This window comes from Protopterus annectens, chromosome 2.part0 (assembly GCF_019279795.1).
Source record: "Protopterus annectens isolate FY-2018-M chromosome 2.part0, PAN1.0, whole genome shotgun sequence".
In the NCBI taxonomy this organism is placed as follows: domain Eukaryota; kingdom Metazoa; phylum Chordata; order Ceratodontiformes; family Protopteridae; genus Protopterus; species Protopterus annectens.
This window is the reverse complement of record NC_056728.1, coordinates 620,965,659-620,986,289: the sequence shown is the minus strand read 5'-3', so window position 1 is coordinate 620,986,289 and position 20,631 is coordinate 620,965,659. Positions and strand designations below refer to the sequence as shown.

Genomic DNA, 20,631 nt, shown 5'->3' with positions numbered 1-20,631 from the left:
CAAGAGGTTTGAGAGGTCACTCAGTGCAAGTTCTAGCTTGGCTGGAGTTTTCATTTAGTTTTTACTGATTGTGTTTTTCTGTGTGACCTTGTCACTCTTTATTTTAGTTTGTTAGTTGGGATATTTTGCAGTCACCCTAATGGTGATGGACATCAGCTGGGTATAACAGCCCTGTGTTTCTTATGCTTAGTCAAACACTCTGCTTGTGCTGTGCTGATGATGTCATAACAAGGCCGAAATATGCATATCCACAGCTAGTGGGGTTTGGCTTTATTGGCCTGAAAGTGTCCATTGAAATGACTTAAAAAGAAATGTCATGGGCATTCAGAATTGCCATATAAGTTTGAGCGGTCACTCAGTGGAAGTTCTAGCTTGGCTGTAGTTTTCGTTAATATTTACTGATTGTTTTTTCTGTGTGATTTTCTCACTCTGTTTTAGAACCTAAGAGTAAGGGAGAGAGGATACTTCATACTTTGAATGCGCTCGGGTACTACCTTGACAGAACAAAATCCTTCAGGAAAGCTGAAAGACTTTTTCTTTCCTACACATGGCAAAAGAGCGACAACCTGCCTCTAAGCAAACCATTGCATGTTGGTTGTCCTCTGGTATTTTTTTCTGTTACACCCACTTTGGCAATATGAATCCAGGCAAGGTATTCCACTACAGCATTTTCCTCTTTGGTGTATTGGAAAGGAGTGGACTCTAGAAGTAGCAACTTGGTCCTCTCTCCATACCTTTACAAAACATTACAAATTGAATGCTTTTTCTAGATCCAGAGCAAGCTTCACTACGACCAGTCTTTATGGGCTCCTGAACTATTGTTCTTCTCCTGGATTGGGTAAGCTTTGGGAATCTCCCCAAATGCCTGGAAGGCAGTGTGTTTGCTGAGAGCAGTACAGTTATGCAAGTTCTTCTTACCTGTAACAGTAGATGTTTGTAGAACTGGCAGTATCCACCCACCATTCCCCTTTTTCGATGTACATAGTTTGGTGTTTTGGTTGCCACTGAGTGAAACGCTTCAACCTTTATTTGTGTGTGTGTGTGTGTGTGTGTGTGTGTGTGTGTGTGTGTGTGTGTGTGTGTGTATGGGGTTTTAGTTTGGAACATTAGGTGTCTGCAAAGCTTGCGTTTCCGTATTCTGTTCTGCTGGAGCCTAGAAAACTGAAAGGGTGATTCTGTGGGTGTGTAAGGCAATTCATGTGCTGCCATGTGATTGGTCTTTCACACCCACACACAGGCAATAGGACTGTTTAGACTGCCACAGGAAGGTAGCAGGGCACTACTACCCTAATGCTAGTAAGGTAATGTATTCTATGAACATCTGTTGTTACAGGTAAGTAAGACTTAGTACTTTCTTACTAGAAAATAGATCCATCCATGAGGTCTCACCAAACCAGCTAGGGTTAGATCACTATTCCTTTAAGGAATGGAAATAAAAAAAAACATTAAGGATTAGAAAAGCTCCAGGCTACCCCCTACTACTGAGTTGTGTTTCAGGGCTTTCCCCTCATATGCCAGCAATTTAGACAAGAGGAAGTCAGGAGTTAGATTCTATATCCTGTGTGTGCTAAAAGGGTTAAATCTATGGATGCTTCAAAATCTGACTCTGTTCATGGTATGCTGCTTACTGAATTTGCACTTCCCAAAGCCAAGTACATTGCAGGGTTAGCTTACTGGGCAAAGACCTCCCCTGGCACTGGAAGTGTGTTCCCTGTACTTTCCTTGCTTGATTTCTATAGCTATCAACCCCTCTTCCTCAGCATTCATTCTAATTCTTCCAGTCTCCAGTTGTCTAGCTGAATCGTTACAAGAATGTTGTAGGTCTTTTTTGGTGTTAAGCATATATGGTTTTAAAATATCTTTACCACACTAACACCAGGGTCTTGAGAGCAGGTTCCCTGCCTGCTTTCTTAGATTTGGGCCCTAGACCTTCCTTACTGGAGAACATTACAAACCCCTAGTTGCTTTGAGGCCACCTGTTGACCCTTTATCCTCTGCATTGACATTGATGGTGAAATTTGGGTCAGTGACATAGATGGTCCTGTTGCTGACCTGACCTGGCAGTCAGTGTCATTGCATCCAACCTTGGAAATTTCAGGGCCAGTGCTCCCATCAGTGTCTGGGCTCGAACTCCCTGTGCCATCCTGAACCCTACTCTGCCAGGACTAAAGTATTCTATCCTACAGTCAGATTCCCAAAGTCAGCATTCTTGTTTTCAGCTTTGAGGTCATTGATTCTGGCAGGATTGCTGGTAGCTGCCTTGACATTGAGGATCTGGTTCAACCTTTTGGTCTTATGAATGAGGCTAACTAACCCCTTTGGCATTGACCTTGGGCCCATCTATGTTTGAAGTTGATCCCCTGGATTGAGTATTTTTGACCTTTGGTTCAGGCCCATTTCTGGTTGTAGTGCCTGCATTGCAGGCATATTTGCATGTGGGCCTCCACCATAATTATGTTTTTTGCCCAGGGACCCTCCTATTTTCCCATTCACCTTTTTTCTGACCATAATAGAGTTGACAGTGGACTGTCATATTATGTGATCTCAGTGTCTGGATCTAGGTCTTCGCACTCCTTGAATGTACTTCTCTCTCAGACAGGGGGATGGGTTGGGTTGGGAGGGCAAAGTCAGGTAAAAGAGGACGCACTGATTTCATCTAAGGTGTCTCCCACTCCAGACTTGTTGAAGTACAGGAGCCCGATTGTCCCATGCTTCCACTCCCCGACCCACAAATCAGGGAGATTTAGGAATTCATCTGGGTGAAGGCAGACTTCTCCAGTACATCATATATGAGTCCGGAGAGCATCCTCGCAGAAGCTTTTGGTTCCCCCCCAAAGTTGTCAACTTGGGTGGTTCCCTTATAGCTGATGAGGTGACTCAGCTGTTTGCTGGGAATGCTTTTAAAGATCACATTGTGGTGTGCTTGTACCAAAGATATAGGATTGTCCTGGTTTGTCAGAGAACCGTTTAGTGGACTTTCAGCTAAGAAAAGGCTCCTGAACTGCAGTTCAGAGCTATACTCCATTCTTCTAACAGATTCACGTGAGATGGAGGAGGCTTGATAACTTTCTGTTCTTTGCTTTTCACAGTTATCTTAAAAGCATTAAACTATATGATGCATATTGCTGAAGTTCCAGAGGTAGCCAATAGATATGCCGACTCAGGAGATGGAAGGGTTGCTTGACTTGAACTTGAAAACAAGATTACAGTCCCAGCTGTCAGGCTTCTGTTCAGTAGCTAACCAAACCATAATCCTTGCTCATAGTACTGTGGATGGTTTGGCGAAAGTTGTGGTCACAGGATTAATAATTCTTCCCTCTACCTGGCTATTTCACTGACTCTGCCGAAACTACAAATGTTGAATTTTATGCATGTTTCATTTGATGGAACCTTATTATTTAGATCTGAGGTTAAAGGTGAACTGGAATACATATGAAAGCAAGAGAAATGCTATCTATATTGAGGGTGACATTCCAAGCTCCTTAGTGCCCAATTCACATAATCATCTTCAGATTCTTTGGTAGAATGTTCACAACAGTCTTCATTTTTGTGGTTCTAGTAAAGGCTGCTCATGATGTGGTGGATTATGAAATAGTTAACTACCCAGAAGAAGAGGAAGTTTATGGAAGAATGAGGAGAGGTACCATGGTCTTTCTTTGAGAGGGTAGCAATCTGTTCTCTAAAGGCCTTGTCCAGTTGGTTTACACCTCTCTGGAGGGAATTAGAGATCGCTTGTCCCTCTACTTGAATGGGATGTATGGCCATCCCATGCAAGTGCATAAGGTGTGTAAGAGATATAATATCCAGAGGCTGCAATATCTCTTTCATATCTCCACCTATGCTTCAGTCTCTCTCCCCCTCTTCCAGACTCCCCACCCATCAAAAGACATATGCAAGACTTGAGTCACAGAGACTGCTGACCAAAAGAGCCATCAAAGAGGTCCCACCAGTCCTGAAAGGTCTATGGTTTTACTCAAGATTCTTTAGTTCCTGTGAAGACCAAGAACTTTGGATCAGTTCTCAATATGAGGTGCCTAAAATAACTTCACACCCAAGGAGCCTTTTTGCATTTTAATGGTGCAGGTTGCCCTTCCTTGTCTACCAAAGGACACAGGGTGCCTTACCTTGCTTATAACATGTGTGACATAGAATGATTTTATTACTATCTTGGCTACATGTTGGTCGAAGACCCGATTACTATGTGCATATGTTCCCCGATCCCTAACTACCAGGTTAACTCTTTAGGGTGTTTTATCAATGGCGTAATTAACTTGAGTGGACAATTTCCTAAAGGGCACTATATTGCATTTCTTCACATTAAGTTTTAATCCGTGGCTTGTCACAAGTCCTTTATTTGTGTTAGACCCCTCTTGTAGGACTCTGGTGTCTTGAGAGGAGTCTGTGATAGCTCCCAAATTACAGTTGTCTGCAAACGTGGTAAACCACAGGCCTTTGACATCAGTCTTGATTTCTGAGAACTAGATGCCAAACACGACTGTCCCCAGCATGGAGTCCTGGGATGCTCCAATGGTGACCAGTCTCCTGGTGGAGGTGGTCTCACTGATTCTGACTTCTGTGAGCCAACCAACAGTCCAGTGAGTTATATAGGGATTTATATCTAGTTCTGAGCGTTTGTCAATAATATGTGAGTGGGGTATTTAATTGAGCACCTTGGCCAGGTCTAGGTAGACAGTCTGCCATATTTCTCCTCATCCATAGCCTTGGTGACCCTCTCAAAGAAGTGTACCAGGCTGATTGTGCAAGCTCTTTCCTTAACAAAGCCGTACTAGGATGGGTCCAGTATCTGTAAGTTGCCAGTGTCCCTTTTGATAATTTCCATGATAATTCATTCCATGGCTTTACATATTAGACCTGTCAGACTGATGGGTCTGTTCCTGGGGTCAGTTGATAGTCCACCCTTATGAAAAGGGATGACCATTGTGGCCCTCTATTCACCTGTTACGTAACCTGTTTTGCGGATGTAATTAAAGAATGCCTCAAGTTGCCTTGCTAGGTCATGTTTTAGGCTATTTAGGAGGCAACCAGGGATGTTATTGGGGCCCATGGAAGCAGTCTTTTTGGCCTTAGTGATTACTGCGAGGACTTGTCCCCTCGTGATAGTTAATAGGATATGCTAGAAGGGATTTCACAAGGGGTAGTGGTGGTGGTGGGGGGGGGGGGGCAGTGAAGGTGGAGCTAAATTTATCAGTAGATTTGCTATGTCACCATGGTCAGTGAAGGTTGTGCTCTTTACCACCAGTCCTGTACACTGCTAAGTGTTACCTTTAAGGTTCCTAACATAGCTGAAGAAGTCTTTGTGATCATCTTTAGCCTGGGAGGCTATCCTGACCTCATAATTGGCCTTTTTGAACTATATTAGACCTCTTAATTTCTTGTTTAGTTGAATGAGAGAGCTTTTGTCTCTATGAGAGTTGCTTGTTTTTGAATTTGGCCATGACATTTTTTCTTTTGTTATATACCGTCAACATAAGGATCCTACCAGTGTGGTTTCTTTTTGGTGTTAGATTTGGCCTTGCTTCTCTTAGGTGCTGCAGCCCAGTGCAGTCATTTGCATATTTGTGCAGGGTTTCTGTGAATATTTCTGCATAGGTAGCTGTGTTCTTTGGGTTTGGGTGAGCAGTGAATTTTGATCAACTACCGCTTAAGAGAATGTAGTTTGCTTAGAATAGTTCCTAACTGTTAAAGGTTTAGTTGGGTTTTACTGGCTGATTTTTGTCAAATGAGGACTTGACAAAGAGTGGGCTGCAGTGGTCTTCTGTGTTGTTGAGTACTAGGTCCAGTATGTTTGATCCAGTGGTTGGAGTGCACACTATCTGGTCCAGGGTGTTCATGTTGATAAGGTTCAGGAAATGCTGTGCCTGTCAGTTTGAGGCAGTGTACATTTCCCAGTCTGTAGATGGGTAGTTAAAGTCTCCCATGAATAGGGTAGTTGGTTGGATGGTCTAGGTAAGGGTTGTGAAATTTGTGGGTCATAGAGGGTGACTTGAAGCTGTGGGAAGGCCAGGACTTGGCAAGGAACCTTGCCCTGGAGTTCACCCATATCCAAGTCTCCTTAAACATCATTCTGTTTAACCAAGCTGGAGTTGTATTTTTTGGAATGTAGATTGAGACAGTTTCACCTTTAGCCACCATCAGTGCTGCTGTTGGCTTAAATGTGTGGAAAACTCTGTAGCTTTGCACTGCTTGTGGCTTTAAACCAGGTGTCGGCAATTGTAAAGATGTCCACATTTTCCAAAGTGAGGAAAGTTTGTAGGATGTGGAGTTTCTTATTTAGTCTTTAACATTGAGGTAAGGTTACTTTGATTTTTTTCTTTTTTGTTAGCCTACTGCAGTAACATTTCCAAATTATGAATTCTTATAGCAGTTAGTCAAACCTCCATTCTTACTATTGATGCAGCTGCATTTGCAAAGATTACAGTGTATAGTTTGGAAGAGTTAGAAAAGTGGAGGGGAGCAGGTTCATAGCTGAGAGATGGGTTTCCTACGTTTAGATGGAAATTGTAGTGGTTTGGTTTCACAAGCTCAGAAAGATGTTAGTATAAGGAAGCAGACTGAATACATGAGCAAGAGGAAGAACATAATTTAGGCTTCGTGTTTTCATGATTCAAGAGGGGGAAATAGTATCTGTGCTACCTTTATACGCAATTTTATAAAGTAGCGTTCTGAGTAATATACTTGATGATTTTCTGAACGTGAAGAAAATGTTTATGAAAATGCTTTAATTGTTTTGTTTTCTGACAGATATTCCAGATGATTTTACTGCTTTCCTCTCTCTTCCAAGAGGTTGTTCTACTCCAAAACCATCCATTCCAGTTTCTGTCTCAACAGTAAGTAAAAATGCAGCTTCCTCATCATCTTTTAACACACTTAGTGTTTTCAGTAAAAAAAAAAAAAAGAATCCCACACAGAATTAAAAAAATAATAAAATGTAAGAATGACTGCTGTATTTGGTGCTAAACTTCCATGTTATCAAAACCATGTTGCCATTCTTGATATGTGGCTTTTACTTATTAACCTTTCTGTGAAGACCCTGCCTGATGAGTCCTTGCCTGGGGGTTGCCATTTTGCCAGTCAGAATGTTTTTTTCCCCAACAAATTCCACTTTTGGGGATGCCTGCACACTGTTGATACATGCCATGAAACTTGGAAGATGGATCCACAAGTGCATTTGTCCACAGTTTTTGTCACTCACACAGTCCCAGGTCTTAATTTTTTCTTTCACTGTTAAAGTCCTGTGTTTTCGTAGCAGGGTATCATCATGAATGTCCATGTGGCTGTCAAATCACAGTGGGAGGGTCCTTCTCACTCTGTCAGCAACTGGCATATGTTAGAGCACAGCCCAGAAGTATAAATGTTCACAGGCCAGGTCCAGGCATGAAACCACCTTGAGCAAAGTCCAGCTTCTAAGCCCTTCAAGTAGTAGGCCCACTCTTGACTAATGAGGTCTTAAACCTGAACCAGTTGTCGGAATTTCTTACCAACAGTCTGACTTTTTAAGTGCCTCAGGCAGTGTTTTAGCACCAGACAATATGACACCCAAGTAGACACCAATTTATTTTAAACTGTCTGCACAATACAGTAGCTATGTTTTAAATGTTGCAGTGTGAAAAACAAGCAGTGAAATAAACCCCACCAGACTTTGGAAGACAACTTTTGAAAGTTCTGTATGTTTCACATTTATAAGATGATACATTTAGAAGATTCTGGCCAGCTGCATTTACAATCCTGGTGATGTCCAGTGAAACACTGACATCACTTTACGCTGTTCATGGTGTGTAGGACTTGTAATCCACTGCATCACTTGTCCATGTTTTACTAGCTTACAGGGATCAAGGTGATGTTGGGAAGTCTTCATATGTAAATTTCAGGAAGCATGGGACAACCAGCTGAGTATCATTGAAGCGGTCAGTGTTTGTTACACTGCCCTGTAACTGCAATCATATATGCAGTTAATGAGGGAGGATACTGACAAAACTAAGCATAAACAGACTTCTGCATTGAACCTTTGGTCACAAACAGTACAGCAGTGAGGCCTGTATGACAGTTTTTGTCTGTGTCTAGTGCAGAATGGCTGAGATTTTTTTTCAACCTTTTTTAACTATGTAGAGGCCATGACTAAGAGAAGTAAACTGATGTGCACTGTTAACAGAGTATTATTTCACAATTTACATATTTTTTGTAGTTCTTGTGGCTTTTTAGATAAAATATTGAAGGAACAGTTCAGTAATCATTGTTTTGAGCTTGGTCCTAAAAAGTCTAATTTTGCAATGACTACTTGTGCAGATGACAATACTTTATTGTCTTCATAATGGTAGGATCACAAAGAATTAGGACACGTCTCCATAGTTATGTGGTAGGTTTGATCTAGAAAAGACCTTCATGACCATAGTTACATTCTTTGTGTTGATCCCTGTAGTAAGTATAACATTTTGATGACTTTTTTGCTGTTACTGGCTTGTCTTTATACCTGAAGTGTGGCGATGTATGTGTGGGGAAAAAGACATCTTGGCCAGGGTAGAAGTGCTCAAGTTTCTGAACAGTAGAGTTCCTCAAACGATGTGGCTGCAACAAAAATCCTTCTTCAAACATACTGTAATGGTGTGGTCCTTAAATGATCACAGTTTCAAAATACACAGATAACAAATGGGAGAATCCCCAGTTTTTCTGTTATGGTTTTATGGCAGAGAGTAAACCTATTTTATTTATTTGCACTTTTGCTGACTGAGTTAGTCCCTCTAGGCCAGTGGCCTTTATTCACGTGTGACATGAGGTGCTCTCAATACTGAGCAGGGGAAATTTGATTAGGTTACTGTGGAACTTCCCTTTATTTTTAGATTAAGTGCCTTGGCATCTTTTATATACATCTCAGCTACCACCAACTGAGGCAGATGGGGTTTTGGCTTAACATCTCTGACTTGGAGCACAAGCAATCAAGGCTGCTAATTTTGTTTATTATACGTTTGTAAGAGTCATCTTATATCATTTTAGAGCATTTACTTTTCTGGAAGAAAAAGACTTGCTGTAACCCTTCACAAAGGTGGATTTCATCCGATTTTACCAGTTATTGTCTTGTTGTCCTTTATTTACAAAGTTTGGTAGTACCTTTTTGGTGGTATCCATCATGGGTACTGTCCTCCAGTCCAACCTTCATAACTTTCTTGATTCATATTCATGGATATTTACTAGGCTGTTTATCGGCAAGGATCCTTAAAAGCCTAGCCATGCATTTCCAAAAATTTTTTAGCCCTTGAATTTAAAATATGAATAACCCATTACCCTTGTGTTTTAAGAATGAATAACTCAAGAGTCAGGCAAATGTTTACATGTTGTCCATGTATATAAGAGACAAAGGTTTCAAACCAGAGGTGAACTTGTGGTTTCCCATCAATTCATCCAGATTATGCTTGAGTAGAGTAAGAAATGCACTTTGCTTTATGTGGAGAGGAAGGCAATTCTAGAGTAGCAGTATTCTCTGTGATGCACGTCTATCCCTCCAAGATGTTGTGCTTATGTTGCAGAAGAGATCAAGAACTCTTAAGCAGGTGTTTATACCACCATTGGACATGTAGGTGTGCAGTAGGTCTGAAAGGATGGGATCAGCTGAGGCTGTTTAAGCGAGGCAGAGATAGCCTGTAAGATACTAGGAAGAGGAGGGACAGGGCTTTGAGACAATCCGTGCAGCCTTTGAGTAGGCCCATCGTTTTCTTGTTAAGAAAGTGTTGAGGTCATTCATGTTGTGTTAAGTGTTTGGACAGGTACATGCCAAAGGGGAATTTATACTCTATGATCTGCCTAATAAATGCCAAATTCAGTAAAATGATCACATCCATTGACATGGATGCCATACCCTTTCTAATAAGGCTGCACAATGAAAAATGTCTTTCTTACAATAGGGAGTACATGATCGAAGGACAGCTCATTTTCTACATAGGTTCTCAGCTCTGTAACTACTGGATCAATTTTCATAGGTTCATAGGTTCATACTAGGCTATCTGCCCTAGGGCATTTATAAGCCTAGCCAGAGTGTGTTTGGCTTTCGCCACCCATTTTAAATTAATTTTGCTATGCCCTTTTTCGAGGTTAGTATACTGTGCCTCTGTCTAACAGTGACACAGAAGTGATACCCGGGGTAAACCTACGATCTCCCATCCACTCATCAAGATTCCTGTTGAAGAGAGTCAACGAGGGACTCTGCCTAACCTGGACTGGGATTTTATTCCAGAGTGAAGGAAGCCTCTGGGTTATGAATCTGTCCCTCCAGCATGTCCTATTTATTTCAGTGCTGAGGTTCAAGTCTCTCGAGCGCATAGCTCGATGGGATTTGGATTTTCTGAGGTGCAGCATGTCCATTAATTCCGGGTTGGACATGGCTTTATACGTCAGGCACAGATCGCCTCTGAGCAGGCGGTATGCTACTGAGTAGAGCTGGAGTTTCTTTAACCGGGCAGCATATGGCATCTGTTTGAGCCCTTTGATCCTCTTGGTGAGGTACTTTTGGGGTCTTTCCAGTTGCTGCAGGTGTCTGGTAAGGTACATCCCGAAAGGGGCATTGTACTCAATTATGGGCCTGATGAGTAAAGAGGCACGATGCCCTCCCCTGATCTAGATGTGAATCCCTTCATGATTAGGTGGGCTATATAAAATGTTTTTCTAACCACTTTGGCCACGTGGTTGTCAAATGAGAGATTGCTATCAACTTGGGTCCACAGGTCCCTAATTACTTCTTCTGTACTTAATGGATTACCACCTATGTGGTAATTTGTGGGCACTTTGTTTTTGCCAAAGGGGATGACTATACATTTTCAGGGGTGTGCATGTCATGCTTGCTGCAGGAAACTATAATTCATTTTTTGTCCTTGAGTTTTAGGCAGTGTTTTTGACACCAGCTATTTGTGTGGGAAAGGCCATCTTGGTGTGTTCTGGAGAGTTTATGATGGCATCAAGTTTACAATCATCTGCAAATTTGATCAGATGTAAATCCTTAACATTAGCTTTGACCTCAGAGAAGTAAATGCCAAAGAAGAATGGCCCAAGGACAAAGCCCTGGGGTGCACTGTTAGTGACAGGTTTTTTAGAGGAGGCAGAGCTGCCACCTTAATTTCCTGGGTTCTTGTAGTGAGACCGTTTGGTATTCAACTTGTTACGTAGGGATTTACATTTAGCTGGGTGAGTTTATCAACTACAACTGAATGTGGGGTTGTGTTGAATGCCTTTATGAAGTCTAGATATTAGGTGTGTATCAAATTTTCCCCTCATCCATCACTTTTCCAAGTCATCCATGCTCAGCTTGAATGCATTTATCTCTGTCTCAGAGTCCACCACTCCATATTGTCCATTAATGTTGCATACACTTTGTATAGTTGATTTTTTTTCTTGTTCTCAGCATTGTACATTTCATTTTTAGGTTGTAACTCTTTGTGCAAGACTCTGTAAATTCTGTGCATTCTTTAGAAAATGCCCTGCAAACAACATACAGTGCATAACTATGCTGTCTGGTCCAAGTGGTCATCAGAGTACCCTCAAGTAGAGGTGATGCTTTGCTGGAAGATTTGGATTTTTTTCCCTGCACAACCTGTTGTGTGCTGTAAATTTGTATGTTATGAACAGATTATGTGTGAAGCTCTTATTCTCAAGAGGCCAGCCTAGGACAGTCTGTCCCAGTAACATGCACGGTTTTGTTTTACTTCTAACAACATTTCTGTGTTGGTTGGCTGTCTTTTTAGAGTCCATGATTCCATGGGCTGCAGGCAGCTGTTGTTTTACTTTCAGACCCTGGAATTTTCATCAGTCAGCGAGTACATATTTTTAAAGTGTTTCTTTGTTGTCATAATGCTTCCATATCTGAAATGAATAAAAACAGTTATTTGAGAATGCTGTATACTTGGCTTTTAACTAGTGCCAAAGCATAGCTACATTTGAATTTTGTCTTATATTCAGTGATAGTCCCACAGCTCATTAAACTTAGGCTTGCTATATTTTATACATGTTATACAACTAAGTGCTCCCAGTGTCCACTAAAATAGATATGTCTTTCAGATCTTGGTTGCCTAATACAACCAACAACTTTTTCACATTGTCAGCAGAGAGAGATCCTACTTGCCTGTGAAGATTAAGCATCGTCTTTCTGGTTCTCTGATTTTGTCAGGTCGTCTACAGCTATTAAAACCTTGGTCTCATCTGGGCTGTCTCAATTTTCTTTATCACGAATGCTAATGCATTAATGTCCTGAAGCTTTTAACTAGGGTCTGACTGAAGTTTTAGCATTTTTGTTTCATATTTAGCACAATTCTAGCTGTTTCGTAAGCTCTCTTACTAAGAAACTGGAAATATCTCCTACTAGGACCATTTCTGTTTCATTTTGGTATTTTGTCTATCTAGAATTGTTAATCTGTTGTAGAATATGCAAGTCTTCGATCTCCTAACTTGAATACTGCAGATCTTGGTTTGTAGAGGAAGTTGTACTCATCTTCCTGTTATAATTCAGTGCTGTAACAGTCTAGCCATTTTTTCCATGCACTGTGCGTGCATGCAGTGTTTGTGAAATGTCAATGGTAGTATACTTGAGCACTGAACTAAAAAAAAAAATTCTTTGAGGCTGTAGTACATACAGAATTATGTAAATTTATTTTTCTGCTTTCTATGTTAAGTAATTCCATTCTTTTGTCTGAGTGTTTGCCCTCTGGAATATGTTGTAGTAAATAGCACCCTTAGATTTCCTGCCATATTAGTTCAGAGGATTAGAACAAGACAAGTTGGTACTTGCAATGATATTTTGCAGATTTGGTACTGAAGAAAGTAGCCTCATGGATCTGATGTCCTTTTCATTCTTCCTCACAAATTGGTTTGGATCCAATCTCTGATCTGACTCAGCCATATACAGTAGACTTCAGATCCAGCTCTCGAGCTCCTTCCTCTACCCATAATGCCCTGTTCCATCTCCATTACCTCTGATCTCATTTGCTGCCATCGTGGTTAGACGTAGGTACCACTCTTAAGCTGATAAGTTTGATTTTTTTCATTTTTCTTTTCTTTTATTTATATATATATATATATATATATATATATATATATATATATATATACACACACACACACACACACACACACACACACACACACACACACACACACACACACACACACACACATGCATTTTAAACTCTTTTTCATCTTTTCATTACCTCCCTCTTAGCTTTTTTGCTGGGCGTTTGGTCTTAGTTCTCTCCTTCTGTGCTAAGTCCATTTCCTTGGCAGCAAAAAAGAGGTCTCCTCCAAAGTTCAAAAGGGCTTCCTAGGAGCCGTTGGAGAAGATCTATAAAATTTTGGATCCAGCTACCTGGAATGCTAAAGCTGAAAGCCTCCCTTGGGATCCAAAGCAGTACTTGGATCCAACAGTGTCTGCTCTGATCGTGATCTCGCCACTCCCTTCTACTTCCTCATCGGATCCCAGGCTCTCGGATTTGAGAGCTAGTTCTGCCCACAGAAGCCGTACCCTGGAGTATACAGTTAAGCCAGCATCTCCCTCCATGCCAGTTCAACTTTTCCAAGTGCCAGAGAAACATTCCAGATCCCCTTATACAGTGTCTTCAAGGTCTTCCAGGAGTGTGTCAGAGGTAGATGTGGATAAAATGATGCAAAAATTTCTCAGGGCTCAGATCCAGATGGGGTCCTGCCAGCTCTGTACCTTTCCTGAATCCGCAAGTGCACCTACAAAGTTCATACTGTCTCCCTGTCCTATCCCTAGTTTTGGAGTCTCAGGATCCAAGATCCTTTAAAGGTTTGGTGTCTGTTCCAAGGAAAGTTTCTTCCTTGAGTCCAGCAGTTTCCCTGACAAGTTCTGCTATGATACCCTAGGGATAGGAACAGGTCTCAGAGCCAACATGTCTGTGTCAGATTTGAGTGGTTAGGTTTGGCTTTGATTTTGTTGGATCAGTCCTTCCCTGTAGAAGCCATGGCCCTGTACAGCTCAGATCCAGTTTCTCCCCTTGAGGTTCAGATCCGGGGGTGGCCCAGACCAACCTTCTTTGGAGGCTTCAGCTCCGAGGAGGGGAAAGGGTTTCCCTTTGTCCCTTTTTCTTTCAAGGTGGTAGAAAAGGCTTTTTCTCTACACAAAGAATCGTCTCTTGTCTTGGCTCCTATCCCTCTCCCATCTTTGTTTTTAAGCTCTGAACCCATTAGACCTATTCCACAGGGACAGCCAGTTCCAGGAAGTCTCCAGGTAGTTCCCATAGAGGAATTTTCCCTCTCTTCTGCCACCTTCCTTGAAGAGCCCATGTAGGAGGTTCCTCGGAAGAGGATGTGTTAGAGGAGATACGAAGGAGTCTCTTACAGAAGTCACTAATTTTGATGAGTGAGAGGGATTCCCCATATTGATACCTGATGACGTCATCTTTGGAGATATTCTTGAGATCCTCAAGCAGAAAGGTGGTTGGTCGTCCCAGTGTCCTCCTCCTGAAGAATCAGTGTTTCTGGAGGCTTTCAGTTCTGGACTATCTATATATTGGTTGACATCCCCCCCGGCGGATGAACTGATTGATTTAGTTTCCCACTGGGCATGGAAGGAACTGGACACTTTGAAATGCATTCCCAAACACCTGGACAAGATTTTGGCCCCTCCTTCTGATAGGCCCCAGTGGAGCATAGGTGTCCCAGTTGATGCTATAGTGGTGGAGACAGCCACCAAGAAAGAGCTGGTAGAGCAACGCTCTTCTGTTCATTCGCCGAACAAAGAGTCCAGAGCATTGGACAGGTTTGGAAAGTGAGTGTTTGCCTCATTGAGGCTCATGGTGTTTCCATATTTAGAATATTGACTTCTCACTGCCCCATCCAGGCATCATCTTCTACAAACCAGGGAATATTTGCTCCAGATTTGCCACACCTTGGGTATTCCGATAAATGTTGTTAAATCAAAACTAGTCCCAGTACAGAGCCTTGACTTCATAGGGACTCTTGAATACTACAACTCTGATAGCTTCCTTACCTTTCCACCTCATTACATCCTTAAGACATCAGGTTCAGATGATACTTTCTCATTCTTCTCTTCTCCTCCAACAAGATTAATGCTGCAAGCTCCGGGGTTAATGTCTGCTGCCATACAAATGGTTCCCTTAGCCCGCTTCTTTATGGGAATTCTCCAGTGGACCTTAACTGCTCAGTGATCCATTCTGTTTCAGCCACTTTCCTTTCCTGTAAGACTCACTCCAATTTGCAAATGTCATATTTGTTGGTGGATTCAATCTGACAATCTTTTTTAGGCAAGACTGTTCATTTTTCCACCTCCAGTTGCTACAGTTACCATGGACGCTTCCCAATTGGGGTGGGGGTGGGGAGTGCATTTTTTTTTTTTTTTTTTGGAAGGACGGTCCAAGGCATGCAGTCCCCTCTAGAGACCAATTTGCATATCAACATTCTAGAGATGAGAACAGTCTTTCTAGCACTGCAGGCATTTCAGGATGCTGTCTGTCTGGGAACTATTGCAGTTCAGATGGACAGCTTGTCAGTAGTCTGGTGCATCAACAAGCAAGGAGGAACCCGATCTTACCCTCTGTGCAGAGAGACCATGAGGGTTTGGGAATGAGCAATCTCTTTGGATTGCTTTCTAACTGTGACTCGTATCCCGTGGAAAACCAGGGCATTGGCAGGCAAGCTAAGCAGATCTATTCTCATGCCTCACATGTGGTCTCTGAATCAGTCAGTAGGGAATGTGATCTTCAGCCATTAGGGCTGACCTTGCTGCAGTGTATTTGTCACATCCCTCAACAACAAGTGCAGCAAGTACTTCGCTCTCCTCCCCCTCTCAAGGGGAGTCACTGAGAGATGCCCTGATTGGCCCCTGGGTCTCCTTTATGCCTACCCTCCTCTTCCCTTGATTCCAAAATTCTTACAGAAGACAAACAAATTAAAGAGCTCAGTAATCCTCATTGCCCTCTTCTGGCCTCGGCAAGTATGGTTCCCCTTCCTTTGGTCTCACTTGCACTATCTTGCATGGATACTGAAGCCTACTCAAGGTCTCCTATCCCATCCATCAGGAATTCAGCATCCCAACCTTCGCTCCCTCAAGTTAACCGCATGGTCCCTTCACTTCCATTAATAGTTATACAGTCTGGGATGTCTTCCCCATTTTGCAATATTACTTTGGCTTCCCAGAAAGCTTCCACCAAGAAAGTATACAGAAGCAAATATAAAAGGAGTTTCTGTTTTGGCTTCTCGCCAGACTATCAACCCTTTTTTTTTTAGCCCCGACTTTAGCCATTCTTCTTTTTCTAGCAACTCTTTTTAGAGAAGGGGTAAGTTTCTCAACAATTAAACTTCATTTGGCAGCAATTTCAAATTTCCATTCAGGAAATAAAAGTCTTTCTACAGCATCTTTCAGATTGTGTAAAGCCTTCATGCAGGGCATTTTTCTTCTCAGACCTCTGGTAAAGGACCCTTTTCCTCCTCAGGACCTTACTGTGGTCCTTCGAGGATTAACTCAGAAGCCCTTGAACTATATCTGACAAATGTGATCTGCAATTGTTTTCATGGAAGACTGTCTTTTTTAGTAGCTGTAACTTTCTGAACTCCACGCTCTTTCAGCTAAGTCACCTTACATTGCTTTTCACAAAGACAGGGTTTCTCTATGGACTAACCCATCCTTTCTAAGGAGGCATCTGAAAATAACAAGTCCATTTAGTTCCTAGTCTGCTTCCCAAAATTATAAAGTAGAATACATTCTTCATCTCCTTGATGTGCACAGACAACTATGCAATTCAGAAAGTCAGATAAGCTTTTTATATCCTTTCCCCTAATCGCCTATTACTCTAGCTAAATGGATTACTGACTGCATTTCATTGGATTATTCTCAAAAAGGACTAAATTTGCCAAGACCTCCTCAAGCTCATTCAGTTTGGTCCATGGATGCTTCATCAGCCGTTTGAATCGAGGACCTCCATTGACGACGACAGTGCTGCAGCTACTTGGTCAAAGACTCCTACATTTGGTACACATTACAAGTTGGACAGTATGTCCAGAAGCAGAGCTTCTTTTAGTTTGACAGTGCTCTGGCATGTCCTTCCATGAGGGCCTCCTGATGGCTACGTAGCTGTGGACTCTGTCCCATTTGTGAGGATGAATGAAAACGACTGCATCAGATTTATTAGTTATGTACTCACTATAACCTGGCATTTGTGTTGTTCATTTTCATCCCCCCCCCCCCCATCCGTTCCCTGTTCTTGTCACTCCTGGAAGTACTTTTTAGACTTTGTTTAGAAACTTACAGTTCCGGGTCTGAGCCCTGTCTTTTCTTTTGTCAATTTTTCTCTTTCTTGAACAAGTGCCTCACATGGAAGATTAGGTAGCAAGCTCAATTTCAGGTATTGAAGATGGAATAGGACTTTATAGGTAGAGGGAGGAGCTCGAGAGCTGGATCCAAAGTCTAGTTTATGTGGCCGAGTCAGATCCGAGGTTGGATCCAAACCCATTTGTGAGGAAGAATGAAAATGGACAACACAAATGCCAAGTTATTGTGAGTACATAGCTAATAACTTACTTGAATCCCTAGAACAGATTTGTAGAGGCAGAAGGTGGATCTGAATGTATGGCTAGAACTTCTCTCTTAGATAGATAGTTGTGTAGGTACTATCTAGTAAAACAGGCTAATACTGTATTTAGAATAGTCAAATCAGACCTGTGCAGATGATTATATTGTGGTTCATTTTTTTTAGTATAGTATGCCAAAGGAAGAAGACAATCTGCAGTAACATTTTCAAAGAAAGTATTTGCGTGATAGGTTCACTGCTTCCTCTGCAGGTGTTTTTATAAAATTGTTAGCTTTGCCTAAGAGTGCAAGGGTTGCTGCTAGCACTCATCTTTTCTTTTGTAGATCAGTAGTACATCTCCAGATTTCCAATTCTTTATTTTTTCCAGCTTTTAGAAGCCGTCTCTTACCAACTCTATACTCAGTTTTGCACGCACACACACAAAAACGCACTTCATTGAAATAAATGCATATTGCAGGAATGTTTTGGATGAGAGAAGCTTTACTTTAATACCTTCTGATGTAAACTACAGACTGCAAGTCTCTTAACATAACCCATCATCCTCCCTCCATTCAGTCTCCACTCCTTTTATTCCACACAGAGCCATCATTTTTAACAGCAAGAGTGTAAAAAACATTAAAATGCCAAACGCAAATATATATGCTTATGTATAGTATGTATCTGTATTGTGTGTGTGTGTGTGTGTGTGTGTGTGTGTGTGTGTGTGTGTGTGTGTGTGTGTGTGTGTGTGTGTGTGTGGATCATTGTCAGTTGATTGTGTTTTAAATGACTCAAAATTCAAATGATTGAGTTTTTGAAAACTCAAAGCTTTTGAATGGGGATCACAGTACAGCAAGGATCAGGAAATTTACCCTTTTCTTCACTGTAGTGTGATCTCGGAGTTGGTATATCTAATTTGCAGGGCTGTGCAGGGTGCAGCCCCCCACATGGGAGTGTAGTGGGGCTTGCTCCCGTGCATAAATGTAAAAAGAAAGTAGATTTTTTTTTTGATGTTCGAGTTTTTGGAAACTGGATCATATGGTTTCGTCCATATGAATTTTGAGTTTCTGGAAGTTCTATCATCTGACACACACACACACACACACACACACACACACACACACACACACACACACACACACACACACACATGCGCAAAGAGAGAGAGAGAATATATATGTTTGTGTGTATATATGTGTGTATGTATATGAATATATGGGTCACTGTCACAATGTCGAAACACGGATTATCAAAACTGTGTTTCGGCGGACACAATTTAGCGAAAGTGCATTTTATCGAAAATGCACTTTCGCTAAATGGGGAGTGGGGAATTAAAGACAGCATGCAGTTTGCATGCACCATTAGTTGTAAATCTACACATAGTGTTGATTTACAACTAACGAGGCTATCGCTGACATCGTGGTATAGTGGGGATAAGGGAATATTCCCTTTTCCCCACTGTAGTACAATCTTGGAGTGAGAATAATAAAGAAGGGGGTGTGGGGGGCTTCCCCCCTGCATAACACCGTTTAATTTTTAATTTTTTTTATTTTGATTTCTTTAGCGAAAGTGTATAGTTGACTATATGCACTTTCGCTAAAGTGTATTATCGGAAACGCAATTCGGTGGTTTGTGTTTTCGATAATACAATAGTGACGTGTGTTTGTGTGTGTGTGTGTGTGTGTATGTATATATATATATATATATATATATGTGTATGTAATATAAAAACTAAAACAAACGAAGAGCCCAGCCACTAAAGGTAGGTACTGGAACTGGTTATAAATACATAAAAAAAGTACTGAAACCACAACAGCAATAGGCATAAAACAAATACTTTAATAAAGCAAAATAAGTTACTATTACACAAATAAAAAGACAAGCAATTTTGAGTATAATCCCTTTTTCAAGTTTTTAAACTTCAGCAGTTCATGTTTTCTTAAAAAAGGGTCTCTTAACCAGTCACATAAAAAAATTAAGTAAATCCTATTTATTTCTAAAACTCTACTGGTTGATCAGAAAACTACATCCAGTCATGACATTTACATGCTAAAACAGCTATTCCTTCTTCACTGATCACTATAAAATCAAATGGCCAATAAAAACATACAGACACTTCCAAGTCATTGGTTCTAGTATAAAAGCATAGACCAATCACTTATGAAATGTAAATAAATCATAGTAAAGCTCTATTGGGTGATCAGAACAACTGCATCCAGTCATAACATTTGCATGCAAAAAAGATTGTTCCTTCTTCGCTGGTCATTGTAATGACAATTGGCCAACAGTAAACATTCAAACGCTTCCATCACTAGCTGTCTATGTATATGTGTCATGTCTAAATAATTAAGTTATTAATTGGGCATTATAGGTATATGTGACAACATTCTTGTTCTGATTTGTGATTTTGATTTCTTGAACTGGTTAAGTTGTGCTTAGGAAACATGCAATGCAAGATTGCCATGTAGATATATTTGATTCTGGGTTGGTCCCTGTTCATATTCCAAAAAAGCTAGTTCATGTACATAGACCATTGATTACTCAACATTTTTATACAACCAATGAAGATAGTTTAACATCTGAATTTAGACTTGTTCATGCCTTTATAGTAGAACAAGTGATTTGGAAGTGTTTTGTATGCTTTTTATTGGGTATTCAATTTTTACATTGACCCATGAAGAAGGAATAGCATTTTTAACATGTAAATGCTAAGACTGGATGCAGTTTTCTGATCAACCAATAGAATTTTAGAAAAACTATGATCTATTTACATTTTATATGTGATTGGCCCATGTTTATATATTAGAACCAATGACTTGGAAGTGTTTGGATGTTTACTATTGGTCACTTATCTTTAAAATGACCAGTGAAGAAGGAACAACTTTTTTAGCAAGCAGATGTTATGACTGGATGCAGTTTTTCTGATCAACCAGTAGAGCTTTACCAAAAACTATGACTTATTTACATTTCATATGTGATTGGTTTATGCTTGTATACTAGAACCAATGACTTGTAAGTGCCTGTATGTTTTTATTGGCCATTTGATTTTATAGTGACCAATGAAGAAGGAATAGCCTTTTTAGCATGTAAATGT

At 41.0% G+C, this 20,631-nt stretch overlaps 1 protein-coding gene across 1 annotated transcript in view; it reads left to right on the top strand.

Moving 5' to 3' along the window:
* Window positions 1–20,631, top strand: part of LOC122792761 — a 1,018,830-nt gene that overhangs the window by 204,481 nt on the left and 793,718 nt on the right. The window contains exon 4 of the mRNA XM_044060334.1: window positions 6,763–6,848. Coding sequence (XP_043916269.1) covers window positions 6,763–6,848 — 86 coding nt within the window. The remainder of the gene's footprint in view (window positions 1–6,762; window positions 6,849–20,631) is intronic.